Source organism: Sebastes umbrosus, chromosome 3 (assembly GCF_015220745.1).
Source record: "Sebastes umbrosus isolate fSebUmb1 chromosome 3, fSebUmb1.pri, whole genome shotgun sequence".
In the NCBI taxonomy this organism is placed as follows: domain Eukaryota; kingdom Metazoa; phylum Chordata; class Actinopteri; order Perciformes; family Sebastidae; genus Sebastes; species Sebastes umbrosus.
The window spans coordinates 10,679,960-10,692,629 of record NC_051271.1 but is presented as its reverse complement, the minus strand read 5'-3'; the positions used below and the strand labels follow the sequence as shown (position 1 = coordinate 10,692,629).

General features: G+C 42.1%; 1 protein-coding gene across 35 annotated transcripts in view; it reads left to right on the top strand.

Annotated features, from left to right (window-relative positions):
- ptprdb (protein tyrosine phosphatase receptor type Db) overlaps positions 1 to 12,670 on the top strand; it is a 172,227-nt gene that overhangs the window by 146,010 nt on the left and 13,547 nt on the right. For 19 of the 35 annotated variants that reach the window (XM_037764653.1, XM_037764651.1, XM_037764647.1 and 16 more), the window contains 8 exons: positions 611 to 622; positions 1,272 to 1,384; positions 1,505 to 1,546; positions 2,060 to 2,157; positions 3,977 to 4,100; positions 7,539 to 7,714; positions 9,987 to 10,010; positions 11,796 to 11,915. In XM_037764653.1, coding sequence (XP_037620581.1) covers positions 611 to 622; positions 1,272 to 1,384; positions 1,505 to 1,546; positions 2,060 to 2,157; positions 3,977 to 4,100; positions 7,539 to 7,714; positions 9,987 to 10,010; positions 11,796 to 11,915 — 709 coding nt within the window. The remainder of the gene's footprint in view (positions 1 to 610; positions 623 to 1,271; positions 1,385 to 1,504; positions 1,547 to 2,059; positions 2,158 to 3,976; positions 4,101 to 7,538; positions 7,715 to 9,986; positions 10,011 to 11,795; positions 11,916 to 12,670) is intronic. The other 16 variants (XM_037764673.1, XM_037764675.1, XM_037764672.1 and 13 more) reach the window with 3 other exon arrangements.

Sequence of the window (12,670 nt, the reverse complement as noted above, 5' to 3'; positions counted from 1 at the left end):
ATAGTGTGTTTTTTCTGTAATCTGTTCTTAAAATCTATAAACGGGGAGCAAAGTTGGCTAGCATAACAGATAGGGGGAAGATAATATTATCACTCATTAGCATTATTCATGATAATCATCTGTTCTGCTTGCTAGAGCTTTGTTAATGCACTAATGCAAATGCAATAATTGCTGTGACTGATGTGGCGTTGCAAAAAAATTTGAACCTCGATGGTAATAATCTAAAGTTCATAAACCCTGGAGTGTAAACTGTGGTGATCCAAAGCCATTAATGTCTCACTTGTGGCTGAGTTGCACTTTGCAACATATTTCCAGTATGTTATTATATAGTAGATGTCACAGTAAGAGGGTTTGCTGCTGGGAGATAATGTGTATGCAGCATTGTGAGAAATCAGACGAAGAGTTTTTGTCATTTAGCTTTACATTTGCTGTTTATCTCTGTCTATAGGAGGTGCTATTTAACTTATCTAACATTGTAATGAGAAAGTGATTCGTTTTAATAAGACGGGTAGAACGATGCTTTAGTCCCTGGTGTTTTTTTGACTGGACACTAATGTTATTCATCCTTGTCTGTCCTTTTATCTGCTCTCTTCTCCCTGTCTGGATCAAGCAAACCTGACAGGTAAACAAACACTACCTATTACCATTTACTCTGTCCTACAGGGGTATTTCCCTTGAAAAGCTTTTGCAAATAATGCTTTAGATAATAGATCCCAGGAGAGTCAGGATTACTGTGATGTGTCTTTGATGATTGTTTAGTAACCTCCAGTGCACTGGATAAAGATATAAAAGCATGCAGAATGGGGGACAATGACAACGTCACTGCACGTGTTTGTTCATGTCAATGATTTTAACTAAAAGATAGCGTAAAAGCAAAGAAAATGCGAGAACAGATGTCACTTATAACTGCTGGGAGTCTGTGAAAAAAGGCAGACATCCACCTCCGTCCCGGAGAATCATTAACATATAAAAGCTGCAACACTAAACCAGCAGTCAAACCAAAGCTCTGGTAAAATTCAAAACAGAAATTTCCTGAGAATTACAGCTTTCCCTGTAAATGTCCAAAGAGCAATTTTATGCAGCTTTTCCTGGAAATTTAACATTCACATTGCTCTGATCCAGTTATTGAAACACAAATCCCCCCCAAAATTGAGGTTATGCATACGATTACAAATCTCACATTTTTACCAGATTCAGCTTTTTTTTCGTGCAGTAAAAGGTTTCAATTCATAAGATTCATGTAAACGCTGCGTGTTGATCTGTTATTCCAGGAAAAGGGCCGAGGCTGAAGGCAGGAAGGGCAGCTTCCCCTGCAGCAAAGCCATGTCGTCCCACCATCCCACTGATCCCGTGGAGCTACGCAGAATCAACTTCCAGACTCCAGGTAAAACTAGACACGCTTATATACACACATAGGCACAAACACCATGTGTAGTTTGATGTGTGATTCTTGAAATATTAAATGCATTGATAAGATTAACCGTGATGTTGTTTCCCTTTTCAGCCTACCGTGTATCAGTGTACCGCGGTTATCGCCGTTTGTCAAGTTAGTTGGTCTTAGTCCGCCATAGATCTTCTCTTCTTTCTGCTGTCAATGTTTTCTTTCCATCATTTTCTTTCTTTCTCTTTCCCATTTTCATGCTAACTAACCTTCCATCCCATATATAGGATGAAGCTGCTTGAATTGACAACATTTCATCAAAATGCCTCTGGAATACTTCTTCTAAAAAAAACATTTTTTTTTTTTCATACTAAATTTTTAACCACCTGTGTCATAATCTTTTTTTGTCTTCACCAGCAGTGTGCATATACTCTGAGGACATATTATTGTGCCTCAGTAACTTTCAGAACACGCACATTGTTCTTTCTGTCTGCCTGGAGAGAAAATGGTCACTTAACAAAAAAAAAAAACACACCTCCATTTGCTTCCTCCGCTGACTCTGGACAGAACACTAAACAACACCACCTCTGAGAATCCTTTCTCTTAACATTTTCCTCCAAAAACTTTACTCATAAATGTATCCAAATGGCCTCTTTTTTCTATCTCTGTGCTCGGCAGGCATGGCAAGTCACCCGCCCGTCCCCATCTCTGAGCTGGCAGATCACACTGAGCGCCTCAAGGCAAACGACAATCTCAAGTTCTCTCAAGAGTACGAGGTAGGAATGCTGATTATCTGTCCCTGAAAATCTTTTAACTTGGGAAATTCATCTGGTTCTGATGCAGTCGCGCACATATTTATCGTCGACTCGTCATGTTTTTTAAGCTCAGTTCCCATTTCAATGGCGAGCGCCGTAGATTGCGCCTCACGTAGCCTCCACAGTTAAGCCGCGTTTTGATTCGTCTTCATGGAACGATACAAGATAAAGCACATTTTTTCCTCTCTCCACTGTCTTGCCGTTATCTATACAAATACAAGAGGGAAATTGAAATTGCAAGCTCAAAGAGAGTTTGCTTACAGCCAGATGGTTATCAAGCCCTTATTTCTACGCTCTGGTGGAGAAAGAGGAGCAACAGAGATAGAAATAAAGAGTCAGCGTCAGAGAGCAGACTCACCAAGAGATACAGGGAGCAAGTGTTCTCGACAAAAAAAGACGCTTTTTGATTAGTTTCCTTCATCTTGAAGCACAGTTAATTTGGGACATAAAAAAGCCATGTGCTTGGAGATAACAATGTGCCTGAACTTGGTTTGCTTAACTGTGGCACTAAATAAGAAAAAAAACACACATCAGTAGAAATATTTCCCAACATGGTGGCTGTGCAGCAAATAGTGCGCGCATTACAATGAGCTCCGCAGAGAGCTATTAAAGGGGCAAAAATGTTTTCCTTTCCTCGCCAAAGAAATCAGTGTAGACCGACGGCCTCTGGGTGAAGAAGCAGACATAAGGCTCTAATTGGCTACCACAAGAGAGAGATAAATCGTGTGTGACAGAGACGCGTATATAGAGGAGGACAAGAACACATTATGCAAAGAGTAGAAAAACAGAGCGAGGATGTTTTAGGGAGAAAAGCGAGGATAAAGGAGGGTGGAAGAGACAGTGAGGGAGAAGCTGTATGTAATTGTGGTGTGAGTTGGAACCACTCTGTTGAGCCCCACATTCTCTCTGCATGACTGTGTGCTTTGTTCGGTGCTGAACCCTTAACGAGGGAACGAGAGAGATGGATGGATGGAGGAGGGATTGAGGGAGAGAGAGAGGCCAGAAATGATTGCGGTGTAATAATCAGACACACATGATGTTGGGCAGCGTGCGGAAAGCAGCCTCAAACACACACATACATGCATGCACTCAACCAGTACCACTCCGGTCCATTTTTTCCCCAACCAGACCATAATTATGTGTCGTAAAATATTCACAATTGCTAAATTGCTCTGGCTCTCTCCTCTTCGTCCCTCTCCATTGACAGCCCCATAATGACCTCATGTCTGCCTCTCCCAGCTAACAGCGTTGGTTACACTGTAATTACCCTCCAGGAACTTAATGTGTTGGTCTAACACAACCATCCTTTCTCTCCCAGAGGAATTTATTGTGCTTTTATCATCTGTCTCTGGTAGCTATTTTTTTTTTTTTTTAAAGCGGAAAGTCCCTACATCGCTGTTGTTTCTTGAAACGGGATATCCTATTTGCCGACATTCCTGTCCAAGTTCAATAATACCTTGTTAATTTTCAATTTGTCCTTGGTTTCTAATGGTGTGGTTTTGCTGCAGCAAATCTGGATAATGTGTGTGAGCTCAAATTCATGGACTTGTCCAGTTCTGGCTTTCCAAGATGCCATTTTTCTGCATTTTGAGGCTTTTTTGAGGCAGATTTTAAGAAATAACAACATCTTTGCCAGCCCTCAGTTTTAAGTGGTAAAGCTTACTGTATAGCATATGCATGATATTATAAGATCATCCGTATAGGAGTTTGAACAACAAAAGTGGTACTTTCTGTTGATGTTTGCTCTATGTTCTTTGACATTGTCTTTTGCGTCTTGTAGTCCGTCGACCCCGGTCAGCAGTTCACATGGGAGAACTCCAACTTGGAGGTCAACAAACCAAAGAACCGCTATGCTAACGTCATTGCCTATGATCACTCCAGGGTCATACTCTCCAGCATTGAGGGTAAGACACGCTGCCAGTGTGTGTTGTGTGCATATGTGTGTGTGTGTGTCTCCGCGCTCTTGTAATTCTATTTTTGTGAGGACACACTTGAAGCGTGAGGACATTTTTAGGAAGTGACGGCATTTCGGTCACTTCTCTAAAGGGCTGTTTGAGGTTTATGACTTGATTTCAGGGTTAAGGTTACGCTAAGAGTTTAGATTGGTTATGTAGTTGTGACGGTTAAAGTCGAGATGAAACGGAAAATGCATTTTTAACCCTTTTAGATCACATCCCCTGTCATATTGTGCACCTATTTAACAATATATACAAAATAGATTACAAAAAAATCGATTTATTTGTATTTTTATATCAAAATCCAAGCATTTTTTCTTCCTGTAAAACAAAATCTGATATACGCTTACATAAACTAGTACCAACCAATTTCAACCAATAATATTATGACATCCATCAATCAATCTGCAACTTTTAGCGATAAGGGAGGTGTGTGTGGAACCACAGTCCTCTTTGCTGTAGTTACAGTATGTAACGCGCTACATTCTAAGACCGCTCACTTTTAGCAGTGCAATCAAATGCAAAGGATTTCATTAAAATCCCTCTTGTAACTGTACACCACTCAAATATTCAGTTTCATTGGGGAGTACTCACAGCACAGAAGCTAAAGACGCTCTAACTTCCATTTCACTGGGACTTTATAGGTGCAACGTGAAATACTGAGCCACCTGCTCCAAAGAAATAGGGGTCACCTCTACTACTGGGTCCATACAATCTAAATTTACAGTTATCAGTTCTTAAAAAAAAGCCAACTACTGATTAACATGAGGGCAAGTATACGTAAAATTCAACCAAACTGCTGAGACTCTATCCAGCTAACTATCTTATATCCTTCGTGTGTGGCGTATATAGTTCAAGTTAGCCATCTGTGTTTACTGACCAGGGGCTGTACGGTCTCTGTCCGTCTTCCGGAGCTTCTGCACACTGTAGTCTTGGTGAGGCAGCCTCCCGGTGACAGTGAGGACGAGGCGAAGGTGCGAGTCTTTGAATTTAATCCAATTAAAACAAATTATAAAACGCACACGGACCATGGAGGTATTATTGACAAGCCCTCAGGGCAGCTCTACCTCTTCGTTCTCTGGACTGAGGGCAGACTGCCGCTACAGTGACTCTCTATCTTCTCTCGAGGAACAGGTGGAATTACAAGAAAGTACGAGCAAGGGCTAGTCAGTTACAGTAGCATGCTCATTTCATCTCTGCAACACAATACATGGACCTCTTTGACATAAATGTCAACACAGTAACCTCTTCACATTCTGTTGATAATGTTAATTAATGATGTTTTTATGTTTTAAACTAAAACTCAGATCTTACACGTTGCACCTTTAAGGTTGGGAATAGAAGCTAGGGAAGCTAAGCTGCATTATGTCAACGAGCGTCATCACAAGTCTAGAAGAACGTGTGTGTTTGAGTGTATCTGCATGAATTTGCTTGTGTGAGAGATGCTATCCATGACCAATGGGGGTATTAACAGTCCAAAGATTTTATTGCCAATTCTCACACAACACACACAACAAATGGCTTTGCCTGCATCAGCCATAAAAAATATAATTTCAGGATTCAAACAAACTGCTGTTTCTACCCGCTGCATCACCACATCATACAACTGATATGGTCTCTCACTTCACCATTTTTAATGTTTATGGAGATAAATTAGGCTCACACTTTATTAATAGCCTATTTTGCTGATATACTTTCATAGTGTGATCATTTTGCTGGATTCGGTCTTTTTTAAAATAGTCTAAAATTAGAAGAAAAAAAAATAGTCTCAGTCCTCTTCTCAGTGTGCGTTTTTTGAAGCGCACTCACCCACCTCAGCTGGGAAAGACCTGAGGCAGAGAAACTGGCAGCTCCACTGTGGAGAGAGGGAGGCAGTGGGAGGCCAAGCCCAAACAGATGAGCCTTATCTGGGCAGAGCATGTGTGAGCAGCCCTTCCACCCCCGCCTGTCCTGGAGCCCTGGCTGCCTGTCTTTCTTTCAGCTTAGAAAACACATATACTCTTGAGCATGTCCAAACACACACAAGCACACACACACACACACACACACACACACACACACACACACTCTCTACTATAGATTTAAAACACATGCCCGGGATGTGCACTAGCACAGATATGCACTTTTGCTCCCAGTCTCCTCCACACACGCTGCATGAACACACACTCTCTGCCAAGCCAGTGTAGCCACCGAGTAACTGGAAGTGTGTGTTTGTTTTATCTGCACAGTGCTTCTGCTGTAGTCCCTCGCAATAAAGTTATAGCACATCAAAGCGTTTAGCCAAGCTGTCTTTTAAAGACTGAGGTTGATAAGCATATGTTGGGAGCTCTTCTTACCGTCTGTCCCCATCCCATTTAAAATAAGTTGTGTAAACACCCCGTACTCCTCTGTCATTTAAATGTGTGTGTGTGTGTGAGTCTGTGCTGTATGTGCGATGGATGCTGGGGGTTTTACGACTGTACGGGGAGTGAGTTGTGCTCATAGAAAAATCTGCTATTAGAGAATCAGCTGCAGGAGTTTCTTCCTGTCGGGATTCTACTGTTTGCTCATTGACTTCTATCTTTTCAAATGTAAACCGCTATCAGACGACTCAAAAGGAGTTTTGTGTCCCACTTCAGCAGAATCGGGTCACGGCTGAATGCACGCGTACACGTCTGTGTGTATGCCCGTGTGTGTACTTTGGTGTTTTGGTGTGTGTGTGCATGTTTGAGCTGTGACTCAGTGATTTTTGGGATTATGGTATTAGGCCCCAGATGAGCAGGACTGATCCTAAATCAAACACACACAGATGGTCTCTCACATCACACACACACACACACACACATACACACAATCCCTTCCAGGACAAGCAGTGTCAGCCGAGTTTTACACAGAGACGGCCTTACAGTCATATTGCCATTCAAAGCGACACATCCAGAGTATACTCAGATTAGGCCCATGATCGTCTTAGCACGTATTATAAAACAAGACGGCTGAACAATCCAACACCAAAGGACGCTTGGCTCTGTGAAAACATTAATCTGCCTGCCATGACCTCATATGATCTGCACCCTTTATTACTGGGTCGTAAACCTGCTTTCATGGCAATAGAATTTAAATAATTCATATAGATTATTTCACCGTGAATCAGAATAAGAATCAGGTTCACCTGCAAAGGACAGATACTGTTTCCATGTCGAAACATTCATCGTACATATGACTCAGTGGAGAGAACATGAACACATATTTCAGCATCAGTGGCATCTATTTCAGCCACCGGTTCCCCTCCGTTTTTGTCTCTCCCACCTCGAGCCGTCACCATTCATTCTCCTCCTCACCTTGCACACACCTCTTTCCATTTTATTCCCCACCATCCTCCGTAACTTCCACTTTGTCCTCATTATGCAGGTGTCCCAGGCAGTGACTACATCAACGCTAACTATATTGATGGCTACCGCCGTCAGAACGCCTACATCGCCACTCAGGGATCCCTCCCTGAGACTTTCGGGGAATTCTGGAGGATGGTCTGGGAGCAGCACACAGCTAACATTATCATGATGACCAAGCTGGAGGAGAAGTCACGGGTAAGAAAAGAGGAATGGAAGAGACGTGGGACGGCAAGGACAGGGAAGCACAGCGCTAAGCCAACACAAGACTGATGCCCAACAGAAGAGAAGGGAAGAGGAGGATGGAATAAAATAGAATCAGGCGGGAGAGGAAGGAGTAGGTTACATTGGGAAAGGGGCAGATATTAGGAATTCATGATGCAATATTAAGTAGCATTTTTTGGCAAAAGGCTGGAATAGGACAGCAGGATGGTAGGCTATGCACAGAACACAAGACATAGTGGAATAAATGTGGAAAGACATGACATAAGGGAGAATAAATTTGGGATAGGGTAAGATATGTAGTACAAGTAGCTGGGTAGGGTCAATTAATGTAGAAAAAGTAGAGTATGCAGGATAAACAATTTTCTCCACCCGAACTTGTACCACTACCAGTACAGGTTAGCGAAGTCGTAGTTGAAGCAAGTGGAACATGACCATTAATGTTGTCCCAAGAAAACAGCTGGAATTTTGACTATACACTTTTTTTTTGCAAGAAAACAATGTGAGACATTGTGTAAATACAACATACCTTTATAGATTTTATTGTCAGCAATATACACTCACCGGCCACTTTATTAGGTACACCTTGCTAGTACCGGGTGGTCTTCTGCTGCTGTAGCCCATCTGCTTCAAGGTTGGACGTGTTGTGCGTTCAGAGATGGTATTCTGCATATCTTGGTTGTAACGAGTGGTTATTTGAGTTACTGTTGCCTTTCTATCATCTCGAACCACTCTTCCCATTCTCCTCTGACCTCTGACATCAATAAAGCATTTCCGTCCACACAACTGCCGCTCACTGGATATTTTCTCTTTTTCGGACCATTCTCTGTAAACCCTAGAGATGGTTGTGCGTGAAAATCCCATTAGATCAGCAGTTTTTGAAATACTCAGACCAGCTCGTTTGGCACCAACAACCATGCCACGTTCAAAGTCACTTAAATCCCCTTTCTTCCCCATTCTGATGCTCGGTTTGAACTTCAGCAAGTCGTCTTCACCACGTCTAGATGTCTAAATGCATTGAGTTGCTGCCATATCATTGGCTGATTAGCTATTTGTGTTAACAAGCAATTGAACAGGTGTGCCTAATAAAGTGGCCGGTGAGTGTATATATTACACTAAATGCAGAAAACATAAGAAGTACTACAAACTACAGCCTGACAGATATTTTTCTATGAAGCAAGTGTGGCAGACCTTTATTTCCTTGGTCTATACCAGTTTACATTAGCAAACTAGTTGCTCAGGTAGGCTACATGCAGTACATGCAGTGCATTGTTTATTTGCTTTACCTGCAGCATTCTGCTTTTCACATGGTTGAGAAAATGTCAGAAGAACCCACAGTCAGCACAGAAAAAGGGTAAAGTAGGCTCAGTGTAGAGTAGGACTGGGTTTGGTAGAATTTGACTGGATTGACTATAAGTGAGAGATGTTAGGATGAGGAAGACGTGGGTACAGAAGGGTAAGATAATAGGGTATAAAATAACAGGATAGGATGTGGAAGAGGGATGTGAGGTTGAGCGTGATTAAGTAAAATTGAGTTGAGTAGGACAAGGCCATTTCTGAAGGTTAAATTACAGTACAGTAGGAGGAATAAAGTACAGTTAGGTCAGAATAGGATTGGATATGGTTGGTTTGACAGCAGTTTGGAGGTACAAGACAGACCAGGACAGGATGTTCATTTTTTAGGATCTGGAAGGACAGTTGAGTCCAGATTTACTCAACAGGACAGTAGGGGAGGATGTAAGGACACGTCATGCAGTACAAAAATACTTTATAGAATAGACAAACCATCATTATGATGACCAAGCTAAAAGCGCCGTGGTTAAGTGAGACGTTAGAGTGGACGTGTGGGATCGCACGAGGTGGCATGTCAGAATAGAATACAATAGAATGTAATAGAGTTGAATGGTGAGCAAGACCTAGAGGAATTACAAGTACAGCTTCATAGAGGGTAGGTAATGAATTAGAAAAATCATTTAGCTTCGAGGCATTTTGCTGTTGTTAACAGAATCTGCGCTTGAGTAAAAATTCCATGTAATGAGAATGTCATGTTAGAATAAAAATAACAAGAATGGCTCGAGGTATGAATCATGATTAAGTGCTAACCAATTATGTCCAGAGCCCTGTTCAGAAAATGATCCTTTCCTCTCATCTGTGCTTTTCTTCTCCTATTAACCTGTGTCTTGTGTTAAAACTCTGTTTCCTTTTCAACTTTTTCCAACTGTCTCTGTTGTGTCTGTTTGACCCTCAGATGCCCTCTTATTTCTTCTCTAAGGCAAGACCTCTCTTTCTCTCCTTTGCTAATCCCTTTTAAAAAATGCAACCTCACCTCACATGGTTTTCTCCTTACCTTTTTTTCCTCTATCCAGTGCCCTTTTTTTCTGCTGTTTCCCCCCTCCTTTATGTTCTGTGCAATAGCCAGTGCATTGAGTGAGAACGCAGGATTGTTTTCAACTCACCGCAAGGCACTCATAGTTAACTTGTTCTGAAATGGGTTTTTATTGTAACCACTGCGGGTCAGAAACAGTGCACATTAGTATCTACAGTTTGCATGATCACGCCCACGACTGTTTTTCTATTTTCCTGTCTAGTGGCTATGCAGGATAGGATGCAGCCATTGAAGAAAGACAGTCTTTTACACGCTGGCTACTTGTATGAAACACTCTGTAGTTTTGCTGCAGAATCGCTACAGAATGAAGGACTGCACCTAATTGTAAGCTGTAGGCTGTCTCATAAACATGACGAATCCTTAGTTTGTAACTGACTACTTGGTTTTAAATTCTCTAAATTCAATAAAGTAGTTGCAACAGTGGAAACAGTCAATTTGAGTATACTTAGCTGCTTATTATCAACCCACTAACTCTGTATCTACTGTTTGAGGGAGTAGTGGGCTGCTTGTTGGAGAAAATGATTTAATCTCATTTAACACCTCTCAACATTACGCCATTATGTGTTTACGCATTAACAACACAGATGATCACAGATGGTCCCGCTGTGGGAATCTTGCCAGTATCCTCCCTTTTAGCACCAATCAAAACCACACACGAGCAGGGCGCAGTTATGCCGTTAGCCAATATATCAATGGATAATATAGTCTTCACACCAGGCGTTTACTGCGATCCTGTTTAGTCTCTGGCAGGGGTCTTGCCCCCCTACATGGACGACCGTTTTCTGTCCCCGCAGTGTCTCAAGGTCTGGTGGGAAAACAACAGTTGAAAAGCTGTAATTACAGCCTGAACGTCCCGGGCCAAAACGCATAATCCCCAGTCTGGAGCAGTGGAATGCAGAGCGAGCTGAGCTGAGCTCCCTGCTGTCTTTGATGTGAGGACTGGAGGGATCAGCACATAACGTTTGGTTTGGCCTGATTCTGCCAAGTTCCTCCTCCCCGTTTCCCCCTCCTCTGGGATTTTTTTTCCTCTCTCCTTTGGGGTCTCCAAGGCTGGGCTGAAGAACTACAAATATGACCGCTTTATACAGGGGGATTCTAGGTGTTTTTGTGGTCAGGGACGCTGGGATTGGGTGTGCGGGGTGTAGTTTTGTAGGGATTTGTGAGGTTGGAATGTAGGGCATCAAATATGTGAGAGGCTGAACTTTAGGTGTCACTTGGGTTTTCCAGCTCTGCTCTTTGTGAGAGCCCACCAACCTATGGCAATTTCATGCCACACAGTTTTTTAGTACTTAAAGCTCAACGTATGCAGGATCCCACCCCAGGAAGCCGCTCTCTCTCTCTCTCTCTCTCTCTCTCTCTCTCTCTCTCTCTCTCTCTCTCCACCCTGTCTCTCTCTCTGCCACTCTTCACCCCACACACTTATTAAAACCACTTTTCACACGCTGAGTTGTCGCTATATGCACATTTTTTCCGAACATTACTGTCTGAATTTGCAAAAAAAGCTCTCTCACTGATCTGCTTCAACACTCCCCTTCCCTTTTTTTGGCGTCTGTACACGAGCACACGCACCCCAGTCAGCTCTCTCTTTCTCTCTTCCTTCACAAAAAAAGTGTACAGACATATGCAAACTGCTCTGCATCTCTCACAGCGTCTTCCCTCTTCCCCGTGTAGGTGAAGTGTGATCAGTACTGGCCGACACGGGGCACAGAGACCTACGGCCTCATCCAGGTCACTCTGCTGGACACAGTGGAGCTGGCCACCTATTCTGTCAGGACCTTCGCTCTTTACAAGGTAACATGACATGTGCAGTGGAGTGTAATGGGGCCGTGTGTGTGTGTATTGATCTGTTGAAATATTTATGCACACTAGTTTGTGTGTTTGTGCTCGATTCTGTGGCCATGTCACAGTTTGTACATAAATATGCAGTTGCCTGTATTTGTGATCCAACATGACGAACAACCACATGAGAACAGAATGTTTTTTTGTTTATCTTTTCATACATTATTGAGCCTTCCAATGAGATTGAAAGTGATTCATCATTCATAATAGTGGCCTATTTTTTTCTTAGAATAGTTAGTTGTTGAATTGAAAGAACGTATTTTATATGTACAGAAATCTTAAAGAGCTACTACACTTTATAATCTTATTCCAGCTTTCCCGCCCCCTCACCCTGGCCTTTTGCTTTATTGATCATATCCAACTTTATGTTTCAAAAACTCCAAGAAGCTCCCCCAGATATTTACAGAAACTGACAGTTAGTTTTTCCATAGCAACACATGCAGATAAATTCTTAACATATTGGTTCATACTTGGTTTGTTCACATTTTTCCATTCTGTGGCTACTGAATTATTGTCTCATCTAAAATGAAATGGAGCTTCTGTCTGCTTCAATAAACCAACAGTATATTCATAGTTTGTTCACGTATATATGCTAGCCAAGAATTGTACATTTTAAAGGATAAGTCTGGTGATATTCTATATTTTTCTTGTTGTCAACAAATCGCAGGAAAACGCCAAAACCAACAATAAATTGATCCTACTAACAA